At 44.5% G+C, this 12585-nt stretch overlaps 1 protein-coding gene across 1 annotated transcript in view; it reads right to left on the bottom strand.

The window, feature by feature from the left end:
- GABBR2 (gamma-aminobutyric acid type B receptor subunit 2) overlaps positions 1–12585 on the bottom strand; it is a 378270-nt gene that overhangs the window by 260066 nt on the left and 105619 nt on the right. Inside the window, exon 2 of the mRNA XM_063082450.1 lies at positions 476–613. Coding sequence (XP_062938520.1) covers positions 476–613 — 138 coding nt within the window. The remainder of the gene's footprint in view (positions 1–475; positions 614–12585) is intronic.

Below are 12585 nucleotides of genomic sequence, written 5' to 3'. Positions count from 1 at the left end.
GGCGTCGGTTCAGCAGGGAGTGGAGAAAGGGTCAGCTGGTTAAGGGAACAGTGAGAGCAGGGCTCTGAGGCTCAAGGTCCAGGTTCATGTTGGGAAAAGTGGGGTGTCTGGAGGAACTATGGCATGGAGTGAGTGGCAGGAGCAGGAGGTGATGTAGGACAGACAGGTCAGTCGATGTCAATGGCCCTGAAAGTCAGGCAAGGGAGTCAGTGGTGAGCACTGAGGGTTTCAAAAGCATGGTGGTGGTATTAGGGCTGTCCTGCAGAGACCCATCATGGGAGCTTTGCCAGGTCAGGCCAGAGGGTCAGGCCAGGAGGTGGGGGCAGTGGGAGGCTGTGTAGTAATTCAGGAGAGAGTCCACGAGGCCTGACTGGGCAACTTAGGAACCACATTGTGCAGGGAACCACTCTAGCAAAAGGCTGGTGGCCAATCAAAGACAGTCCCCCCACCCCACAGAAGGTGGCTCAGACCTTACCTGTACCAGATTCCAGCCTTGGAGGGATTCTGCAATGATGGATGTGACGGATGGACAGACGCCTCCAAATACCATCAAGTGGTTTGGCCCGTATTTTATTGCATCGTAGAAGGCTTTCAACCCTTTCGCATTATCACACTGGGGAACAACACACAGAAAGAGAGGTTCAAATTAGAAACAGCTTTCCCCAGGGACAAGAGCCCAACAGTGGAGTCATACAAGCAAAATTTTCCTCCTGGGGAACCTTCTGGGCTTCAGTTCTCCCATGGTGGGACCTCTCTATAAGCCAGCCCCGAGCCCATGCTGTGAGCTCAGTGAGTGTGGTCTTGCACCTCCATCCCAGCTCTCCTAAGCACTCTCCAGATCTAGGCCCTCCCTCAAGCCCCTCCCCGCTATCTCCTTTCAGACCACACTGAGGAAAGGCCCCAAAATGCCTCACCCTAGGATCTCCCCTTTTCATGGTCAATTATATTTTAAAAGAAGATGAATCCATACTCATTAGGATGGCTATTATAAAAAAACAAACAAACAGAAAACAGCAAGTGTGGGTGAGGGTGCAGACTCTGGATCCCTTGTGCACTGTTAATGGGAATGCAAGACAATGCAGTTGTTGTAGAAAACAGAATGGCGGCCGCAAGAAGTTAAACCTGGAATACCATATGATCCAGCAACTCCACTTCTAGATGTACACCCAAAAGAACTGAAAGCAGGAAAGTGGAGAGACATTCCTACCCACGTGTTCACAGCAGTATCATTCACAAAAGCCAAAGGTGGAAACAATGCAAATGTCCATCGACAATGAATGGATGAAAGATTGTAGTATGTACAAGGGCACTTCAGAAAGTTCATGGAAAAATAGAATTAAAAGATAACATGAATCCTTCCATGAACTTTTTGGAGTACACTAATACATACAATGGAATATTATTTGCCTTAAAAAGGAAGGAAATTCTGACACATGTGGCAACGTGGGTGAACCTTGAAGACATTATGCTAAATGAAATAAGCCACACAAAAGGACAAATATTATAAGACTCTACTAATATGAGATACCTGGAATAGTGAAATTTGCAGAGACAGAAAGTAGAACAGTGGTTGCGGGGGGCTGAGGGGAAGGGGAAATGGGTAGTTAGTGTTTAATGGGCACAGAGTTTCAGTACAGGATGATGCAAAAGTTCTGGAGATGGACAGGGGGCATAGCTGCACAGCAGTGTGAATGCACTTAATGCCACTGAACTGTACACTTAAAAATGGTTAAAGTGGTAAATTTTATGTTATGTATATTTTACCACAATAGAAGAAGGAAGAGGAGTAGGAAGGGGAGAATCTAAAGGGAAGAATTCATTTTGCAAACATTTGCCAAGCACTGCTCTGTGTTCAGCCCAGGGCTGGATGCTGAGGAAGCAAAAGTGGGACACAGCCCCTGGCAAGGAGTGCACATACTAGAGAGGTAAATTGACCAGTAACACAGATCGTGGCAATCCAGCATGGAAATGGGAAGAGGACCACATCCGCGAGGGTCGGGAGTGAGCTCTGGCTCACTTCCACCTTTCCACCCCTACCTCCCACATCCGAGGCTCGCGGCAGGCGTCTCTCCCCTAGACAGAGGCTCCGGCTCCTAACTGGCATCTTGCTTCCCCTCGGGCCGGTTAAGCCCATCCGCCATCTAGCAGTCTGAGTGTCCCAGGAACACATAAATTAGTTCATCTCACTCTCCTACTCTCCATGCACTTAAAACCCAAATGCCTAACGGAATGTAATTCTCAAAAGGTTAAAAACATAATTCTCATGAAGATCGATAGTGAGTACATGTCAAAGGTTATTTAACTCATTAATAAGGGGATCTGCAGGATGACAACGTGGATTCAAAGGAGACTTTGAGAATTCTACAGAGAATGAAAAAAAATAAGGAATAAGATAAGATTGCTAAATTAGACACTGAACTGATTAATGACAGGGCAATATAAGTATAACCTTTGGGGACAGAAAAAATCATTGAAAACCAGAACATTTCATCAGGTGTAGAGAACTGTAAGATGACTGGGTCTTAACTGATTGGGCAAAGTTCTAGTCCTGCAGTCAGATGACCCTCAGGCAGAGCTGTCAGAAAATGCTCTAAGCATTAGGCTAAATGGTCACATAATCACATATTTGTATTATTTGCAAGTTTGGGATAATTTTCTTAACACTCCTTAACATAATGGAAGCCACACAACCCAGCCCCTGCCTCCCACTCTGGCCTGATTTCCCTCCACGCTCCCCCTTGCTCACCCAGTCCAGCCTCATCAGCCTCCTTCTTGTTCCTGGAAATTGGAAGCAATTTCCCTCCCACCTCTGGGCCTTTGCACTTGCTGTTTTCTTTGCTGGGGACAGTATTCCCCTGGTTCTCAGCATGGCTCACTCCTTCTTATCATTCAGGTTTCCCTGCCCCAAATGGCTCCCACCCTCACTCATGCCCTAACATGTGATCCTACTTAATGCCCTAGTATAGTTTCCAAAATTACCTGAAATCATCTGGTCTATTTTTGGTTTGCCTGTATATTGACTGACTTCCTCAACTAGAATGGAAGCCACATGAGAACAAGGGTTATGTCATTTTTTCCTCTGTTGTCTCCCCAGAGCTTAGACAAGGGCCTCAGTAGGGATTAAACAAGTACCTGTCGGATGCCTGAGGAGCCTCTGACGTTCTCCCCACCTCTGCTTCTTTCCTGCTCTTTCTACTTCTACGTCTCTCTCCTTATTTTTATCTTTCCATTCCATGTCCTCCTTTTTCTGTCTGTCCCCCACCTTCCCCTTAAGTGACCATGATATGGGATCAGAGTGGGTTAGTACTTATCCCTCTTCAAGTATCTGAGAAATCCCTCTGCACTGCATCCCACGCTGGGTGCTGACAGGGTTCAGAAATGAGTCTGATACAGGTCCCTGCCTCAGGGCTGGGGTGGCCACCTCTCACAGTGGACGGCGTCCCGTGCTGCAGGACAGAGGCAGATCCAGGCTGTGGGGCACCACCAGGGACAGCTAGGGAGGGCCGTAGAAAAGGAAGAGCCTGGGACAGGAACCGTAGGTGGAGAAGCAGCAGGAATACAGGCAAGGAGGTGGGAAAGGGAGACAGGGACAGAAACAGCCCAGCTCACGCCGGCAGAGAGTGATGAAGACAAGGTGGCCTGGCCTCAGACTGAGGAGGGAGGGCTCCAGGCACCAGGCGAGGGAGTCTGGGCTGTAGACTGCAGATAGTCAGGAAATAATTCAATTTTAAAATTTCAATTTAATTTTTCAATTGGCCAAGTTTATTTTGTGTATTTATTTTTTTGCCAAGAAAGAAAGAGAAAAGGAGAAAAAGAGAGGAAGAAAAGAAGGAAGGAAGGAAAGGGAGAAAGGGACAGAGGGAAGAAGGCAGATTAAGCTCTGACTGCTTCTTGGAACGCTCTATTAATTATCTCTGTTCCTTGATTGAAAGCAATGCTTCTCACCCTCAGCAGAGCACAAGCAGCTATAATAGAACAGTTCATGTTTTAATTGTGTCTACTGTGATTTACTGAATCATTTCTAGTTTTAATAGATTTCTGTAATGATTTTGGCTTGTTTTCTAATCTACAGCTAATGACAATGATAATATGGTACCTCAAGATTGATAATCAGAGTTGCATTATAATAATATTAGCAACAATGAATTTATTAATACTTGTTTGCTCAGCAAACATTTTTCAAATACCTAGTCCATGCAAGATTTTGTATTAGTAATGATGTCCTGGCTTCTCACAAATACACACTCTTGGATATATCATCTCAAATATCTGAGAATAGTTGACAACAAGTATTAGAGCTGGAAGAATCTTCCAATGCTCCCAAATGTTTATCTGACCCATTTTTCACAAGAGTGGGTGTGGTAGGCGGAGTTTTGGCCCCATGACCTTCGCCTCTTGGTGTTACTCCCATGAACGTTACGTTGTATGGCAAAAGGGATTTTTGTAATTAAGTAATTAAGGTTACTAACCAGCTGATCTTAAATTATTATCCAGGTGAACTCAATGTAGATACACAAGCCCTTAAATGCAGAGATCTTTCTTTGGCTGGCAGCAGAGAGGAAATCAGAGATTTGAAGCATAAGCTGGATTTGATATGTCATTGCCGTTCTGAAGATGAAGAAAGCCACGTGTCAAGAAAACAGAGACCTCAGACCTACAATTGTGAGGAAGTGAATTCTGCCAATAACCTGATGAGCACGGAAGCAAATCTTCCCCAGTCAAGCCTGCAGATAAGAACTCAGCCTGGCTGATTTTGGCTTTGCGAGGCCCTGAGCAGTGGATCCAGCAGAGCTACGCTGTGCCCAGACTTCTGACATGGCACTGTGAGATAATACATGAGTGTGGTTTAAATCACTAAATTTGTGGCAATCTGTTACAGCAACTAAACAAAATAAATACACTCAGGTAAAATGAAAAAAACAAGAATAATAAGGTTAGGTTTTCCTTAATGTTAAATTTATTTCATTTAAAGAATGACCCTTAATTTATAGATAAGGTCCTTTGCAGTTCATATGGTGTTGAAATGTTTTTCTGTTATAAAGTGATAGATAATTTCCTGACATGATGAAATAAAAAGCTTTCCACTCTGTGTAAGTTTCTGTTCCACGGCCCTCACTCTCTTGGTGTGTGAAACCCCCCTGAGGGACTGAGCTAGCAACCACTGCTGATCTAGCAACGTCCAGGTATTGCCGATCTAGCCCCATGCTCTCATTTTCAGATGCACAGAAAGAGGACTAGAGAGAAGGGATTTACCCACTGTCTTGCCAGGATTAGGAAGATTTCTAGATTCCTAGTTCAGAGCTTCCTCAATAATCTAGAGAACTCAGCTCAATAGGCAAAGGGAGGGTTAAAGCTAACAGCGTTCTCAAAAAGACCATTTCCCCCAGGATAACACCGCAAGCCTAGGCCTCCTCCCGGTCAGAGCTCTTAGCCCGACGCAGGAGAAACAACCTACTGGGCAGCAAGCACACTTTCCAGCTCTGCTAAAGGAAGCACTATGCAGTGAATAACAAAATAAAAATCACATGGACATATCTGTCCCATGTTTGATGATATTCTCCCTTATCCTCATTTGTGTATCCTGACATGATTAGTGTCCCAAATAGACTTTCCAGCTGACCCATGCTGCTGAGTCTTTGGGGCTGGATCAGCTTGGAGGTTTTCAAGCTCAAGCCCTCAGGGACCTAGGGCCCAGTAGAGATGTTTTGGGACCAGTGAGAGGAGCTCTGGGCTCCTCTCCTTTATCTGCTGTGTACAACATCAGGGTTCCTCACAGTACTTAATTTGAAAAGAGGTTTTCATTACCAGCAGCAAAAAGCATTTGAAACCAAGAAGAAGATGACCCCGGAGGTCCTTGCCAGAGCATGATTCTAGGCCATGGCCTGAGGAACAGCAGGCTTGCAGGTGACATGGTTGAGCACACACACCACAGCTACTCACTGAAGGTTAGTCCACTGCACATCCATTTGCCTGAAGATCAACCTGCCAAGTGGTTGGAGAATTTCTCCAAGTTTTAATCTCCCGAGGGATTTCTCACAGACACTTCACTGTGGCCATGTCACAGGATTTGTCCCTCCAGCTCAGGTGAAAGTCAATTTCATGTGGATTTCACATTTCCATCTTTCCTAAATGCCCCACTTGGAGACGTTCCCATAAGGGCTCTTTATTATCGTCCCATTCTTGTGGACTCACCCCTGCCTAACACGGGGAAATGCTGGAAGCTCTTCAATACCCCATTTAAGGTGTCTGTCTGACAGCTTTTAGTGAGCCGTTCACTGGGCAAAACGATCATTCTGAGAAGTTATTTACGGCAAGTTGTCTTTCGGCGATTTGGCTTTTGATGAATTGCTCTCAGAGCCCCTGTTAGGGGGCTCTGTGTCCTGAAAGAAAATTATGGGTTTCATCATGGTCTCCCACGTCCCCTACCTCCCCCACAAGAAATGTCCCCCTGTCGCCTCTTAGTGGGTATTCTGACTGGTTGGCATGGCCACAACCTGACTAGCAGTCAGGGGAAGTAATTCCATCATCATTAATATTCTCATGCAATAGCTCAAAGCTTAAAGACCAGCCGCAGCCCGTTCTGCAGTCTTGCCACTTGGAGACTGGCACTGGCACACAGTAGGCCCAAGTAATGGTTGCCTCCCTCCCTCCTTCTTCTCTGCAGTATCTTCCATCATTGCCTTTCTCTGACCCCAAGACTTCAGTAGCTTGTGGTCGCTACCTCCAAACTCCCTTCCACTGTCTCATTGTCAAAGGCTTCTTCTTCCCTGTAAGGGCTTGTCACAGAGAAATCATGATTGGCACATATAGGGACTTAAAATTCAGCACTTATAAATGGCAACAGATCCAAAAGCCATGAAAATCAATTTCTTTAACGAAAAAGTGAGACTTCAGAATGAAATCCATTTTCATTTAAATCTCATTTTTAAAAAATCAAAGTACTTTTTTGACTTAAAATTTCAAAGAAAATGTTGCTGAGAGTTAAAATGTAAAAATGCCAAGAAAATGTCAGCGTTAATAACAACCCATTTGGAAGTGGGAATTACTCTGCACAGAATTTCAGAATGGAAGGGGAATTTAAAAGCTAACATGTCCAGCCTATCCCTGTTACAAAGCCCCCACCCCCCTTTGCACGTCCATACAAGGAGCAGTCAGCGTCTGCTCACACCCAGGGCAGGGGTCTGATGCCCTCACCAGGACGCTAATTTGTCATTAGCCAGCTCTGCTTCTTAGAAAGTTCTTCCTCATGGCGGCCTGGAAATCACTCTTCTTTTTGCATTTCTGTTTCAAGTTCTCATTCTAGAGGGGGAGTCAGCTAATGCTTCCCATAAAGGGCCAGAGAGTAAATATTTAAGGCTGTGTGCGCCATAAGGTCTCTGTAGCAACTGCTCAACTCTACCACTGTAGCAAGAAAGCAGACACAGACAATGCGTAAGTGAACGAGTGTAGCTGTGTTTTAATAAAACTTTACTGTAAAAGGCAGCAGCTGGCTTTGGCCCATGTGCCACAGTTTGCCCACCCCTGCTATATAGCCTCATAGAACAAATACAGTCCTCCACCCCGATGGGAGCCCTTCAGAGAGCTAAGCTGAGCCAGCGTGACTCCAAGAGATGTCTTCAGGCTAACCTGTCCTCAGCTCTTCTAATCATCCTTATAAGAGACGGTTTTGCAACCTTCTCGTCTATGGGTCATTCCCCAGAAGACCTCAAAAGACAAATGTTTTGGGGATGAAACACCTCAGATTGTCCCCCAAATACCTCCAACTTCCCTGCACAGAAAAGTAACACTAGCTAACATGTATTGTGCCCTTGGTGTGTGTCAGGCACATGCTAAGAACCTTATGTAAATGATCTTATTCATTCCTCACGATATTATAAAGTAAGTGCTATTATTATTTCCACTTTACAGATAAGGAACCTGAGGCTCAGAAAGGTTAAATAACTTGCGAAGGTCACATAAATGGTAAGGACTCAATTCCAGGCAGTATAACTTCAGAGCACTGTTCTATTTTAAGTAAGAATTTCTTTTTATGAAATGTTTCACTCACAGAAAAGAACATACCATATACATATAAGTTATATAAGGTCTGAAGCCTTATACAATAAGGCTTCACATTATGTTTGTGAGATTTTTGTTGCTGCATATGGCTGTAGTTCATTCATTGTCATAGCTGTGTAGTATGCCACTGTATGAATATGCCACTGTGCATTTCTTCATTCCCCTGTTGATGGACATTGGGTTGGTTTCCAGCATTTTGTTTGGTTGCTATTGTTAGCATGATGACTGAATATTTCCATGTGTCTCCGGGCACACATATGCAGTTTCTCTAGGGTATAAACTTGGAACAGGAACTGTCGAATCAGGATTTTCTACATGCTCTCAAAGTGGTTTGATCCATTTACACTCCCACTAGCAGTGTTTGAGAGATCTCACTGCTCTACATCCTTGCCAACTTTAATTTTTGCCAGTCTTATGGGTATTCGATACTTCATTTCAATTTGTACGTTCCTGATGACTAAAGAGTTTATGCCATCTTTTCATGTGTTGATAGACTGTGTTTCCTCTTTTGGACTGGTGACTTTGCCCATTTTTCTCTTGGGTTGTTTGTCTTTTCCTTGATTTGTTCAGTGCGTGCTAGCCACAATGCTAAGCTGAGTGAAAGGATCACCTCCCGCGTCTGAGTATTGACTTCTGTTAATGCAGCTTCAGACTGCAGCCCTTCTGTTGGCACCTACATCGTACAGAGCTTACCGTCAGTAAAAATTACTAAATCAGCACACACAATCTTGGTAGCAAAACACCTGCGATGCTTTCCTGGTGGCGGGGGAGAAAGAAACTACTTGATAAAATCCAGCCAACCAAAAGATGAATCAAAATATAGATCTCAGGAATGAAGGGCTTGTGGTAAAAAGGAATGATTGTGAGAGCTGGACCCATTTAGCATGAAATGACTGGCAATGTGAAGATAATAACATAACATAAAATGCAGAAGGCAGAGGAGGCAAAAAGAATTCTAAGATTGCTAATTTCCTCTTCTTCCAAAGAAGGGCTTTAATCGATACTATCTAAAATTGAAAACTGCAGTTTAAAAGCCGGGATTCTAACCTCACTGCTTTTCATAATCTTTTATTACCCTTAGAGAGACATTCTAGAAACAAATATTTTCTGTAGTGAAGGCAAATTGTTTAATGTTGAGCAATTCCTTCTATTTTACTTTTCCTTATTTTTGTCTGTTACATGCAAATAAATAAAATTTAACATCAGTTTTAAGTAAGATGTGATAATGATCTCATTTTATAAAATTATTTCTGTCCATCTCTCTACTTATAATATATGTATAGAAAGATGTCTGGAATAAGGGTCATCTAATGTTAAAAATAGTGAGATTTTGAGTGATTTTTAAAATCTCTTCTTCTTTGTAACTTTTTATTTTGCTTGAATTAAAAAAAAAGAAGCACACATATTACTTTCATAAAGACAGAAAGTCATTTTTAAACTGGTAAGCTTTCCACACTCATGATCCTTTCTCAATCACTAAATTCTCCCTCTTTCTGTTCTTCTGAGCCCAAGTACAGGACTTTGCATTTGTTATTGCTAGATCATGTTAAAAAATTAGCCCAGCACCATGGTCAACTGAATTAAACACACACTATATTGTTTTGTCATTGCAATTAATTCATTCAAACATTTTCTGATCATCTACTAAGTACTAGGAGCTGTCCAAGAAACAGTAAGTCCATGCGACATACAAAAATTCTTTGAACAAACTAGTTACTCAATAAACATTTGCTGACATGTTGAATTTGCAAATAAGAATAGCAATAATCATAACACACTGAGCTCTTATATAGCATTTATTTGTGCCAGGCACTATTGTAATTGCTGTATATATATTAACTTACTTCATCAGCAACTCTATGAACCATATCCTATTATTGTACACATTTTAATAGATGAAGAAACTGAGGGTCAGAGAAGTGAGTAATTTGCCCAAAATTGTACACAGTGTGTAAGGGGCAGAGCTGGGAGTCAAACCCAGGGAGAAGGTTCCAGAGTCCATGCTCTGTGATATCCATGTTTTCTCTTCATCTCACACACAGTGAGACTACCTTCCCCAGCCTCTCTGGCAAGCTTGTGTGACCACCGAGTTCTGGGCAATGGCATGTGAACAAAGGTGATGGGCATCAGGCCCGGCTTGGCCTAGAAAACCACTCCACAGGCACCCCGTGCTCTCTTTTCCACCCATAGTGTGAGTGGGAAAGAATCCAAGGACCTAGAAGAGGGAAGGACCCCCAAGCCCCAAATCCCTGTGGCAGTCATGGAGGGGCACCACCACGGCAAGAGAGAAACTGTCACAGGGAGGGCAGCCGCACACACTGACTGCCTCTGGGTGCAGTGCATTTGGGATATGCCTCAGCTTTGGAGAGGAGGTCACCGTCTCCCCAGGCCCTGCAACCACTGACTGAGCATGATGGTGGAACAGGGGCTCCTTGTTTATTTCTGGCCAGTGCCAGACTGCACTATAGGCAATCTCTGAGCCCTGTTGGTCCGGCTGAGCCTTTTCAGAGCTGCACTTCTGCTTGAGGCACTTCCTGTCTGAGCCGCCTTCCTTTCCCTGTCCCTTAACTGGTGTCAGATCTGCCCCAAAGTCAGAAGGCTCATCCTGCCCATCTCAGCACCCCCTTCCCTTTTTCCTTTCACAGGCATTTCTCCGAGGGTCCCTCTAATTCTGTCTGGTCATCTGCTCCTAGAGGACCCAACCAACACACACCTCCAACTCGCACTTGACAATGACATGAGCAAGAAATAACCTTAGTGTATGAAACCACCAAAATACAGTGATGTTGTCCCTGCAATTAGACTGCACCGACTAATAAACATTCTTAACCACCTGCTGTAAGCATTTGGGAAACAAGGAATCTATACACCTGGGAAACTATTAGAGAAAGGTGGAACAAGTTTAGAGAGGCAAAAAAAAAAAAAAAGAGTATTATGGGAAAGGGTAGAAAGTAAGCATCCCTTACATTTAAAAAATGTTCCCCTAGCATTCAGGACACTGACGTCAAAACAGAATTTAAGGGACATAACCAGATGTAACTTAGGTGTGCTGAATTGGACTGTCATATACCTCTCTGTCCCCCTGTGCCTAGCAAAGAGGCTGGCCCCAGTCAGGTGTTTAATACATATCTGGCCAGACTAAATTACTGCTGCATGACTGGTACAACCCCTGCTGGTGGATACAGCCAGAAATAAAAGTAGTTGTATCCATAGCTCTGTCCCAAAGAGCTTATTAACTCCAGCCATCTTGAGTTTTTCACACCCCTTCCCCAGGGTGATGGACAGACCATCTGCTTCTAAAAGTCTCCAGAGAGCCAGGCTGTCCATCTTGAATCCTGAGAAAAACTAGCATTTCTGTATTCTCCCTGAAGCTGTCACTCTGAATTGCTGGCCGGCTGCAGACCGTGTTATCTGAGGATGATGTAGCTATAGCACACATCTCTCCTCTGCACTGTTAAAGCCAATTACCCAATTTACAAAATGTTTTTCAAAGACTAGTAGATACAAATTGCGTTTCTTAATTAGCTGTCAATAAGTCTCCCCGTATGCAGGTGTGACATTTTTAAAAGTCAGGGTCACAAATGCACATTGTACATGGGCTGCCTGTCAGGAGGGGGGTGCTCTTTTCTGCAGCTTTGTGCAAATATCACATGTTGTCAACCTTCCCCTGGGGAGGGGGCCCGGGTCACCTGCTGAAGAGGGACTGAACTCCAGCTATGTGCCACCAACCCATCTCCACTCCTTTCCACTCCACATTTCAGGGGCACATTGGTTCCACATTGGCTGGGGGCCTGGTTAGGTAGAGTGCATGTGAGATGGGCTAGACATGGTCCCCACCCTCAGAGGACTCATAATCTAGAGGGGGTGAATGATAAGAAAATAATTTAGTAAAATGTGGTAAATAGCATAATGGAGGTCCGGATCAGGAGTTATAGAAAATTCATTCATTCCATAAACACTCACTGGGTGATGAAGAAGAACCTGATCCTGTGGGAGGTGCTGGGCACCGAAAGGTTACATACAGTCTCGGCCATCAGGGAGCTCTCATTTCACTGGGGGAAAGAAGATTCAAACCAAAAGTCATATCACAAGGCACGATAAATGGGGGAACCATGGCAGAGAACAAGTCACGCGAAAAGGAAGGACTATTCAAGTCACAGTGAGATATTCTGCCAAGGCTTCCAGGAGGAGGCAGCATTGGAGCTGAGCCTTGCAGGATGAGCAAGAGTCCAGGGTGGAGGGAGGGCACACCAGGCTGAGTCACCGGCATGAGCAAAGGCTCGGAGGTGGGAACGTGCAGGGCACCAGGAGAAATGGAGTATCTCCTGGGTGGTGGGAGCACAGGGTGGAGAAAGGATGTAGAAGGAGAAGGGATGGATGGGGTCAGACTGGCTTAAGCCAGCACCCTGGGGATCCTTGAACACCAGGCAGGCGTGGTTTTTGCTCCTTTAGGCAGTGAAGAGTTGCTGCAGAACTTGCATCAGGAGAGTGCTGAGAGCGAGGCTGTGCCTGCATCCTGCAGATGCC

Source organism: Cynocephalus volans, chromosome 17, assembly GCF_027409185.1.
Source record: "Cynocephalus volans isolate mCynVol1 chromosome 17, mCynVol1.pri, whole genome shotgun sequence".
Classification (NCBI taxonomy): Eukaryota; Metazoa; Chordata; class Mammalia; order Dermoptera; family Cynocephalidae; genus Cynocephalus; species Cynocephalus volans.
The sequence above is the reverse complement of the archived record's forward strand: the minus strand, read 5'-3'. Positions and strand labels throughout refer to the sequence as shown.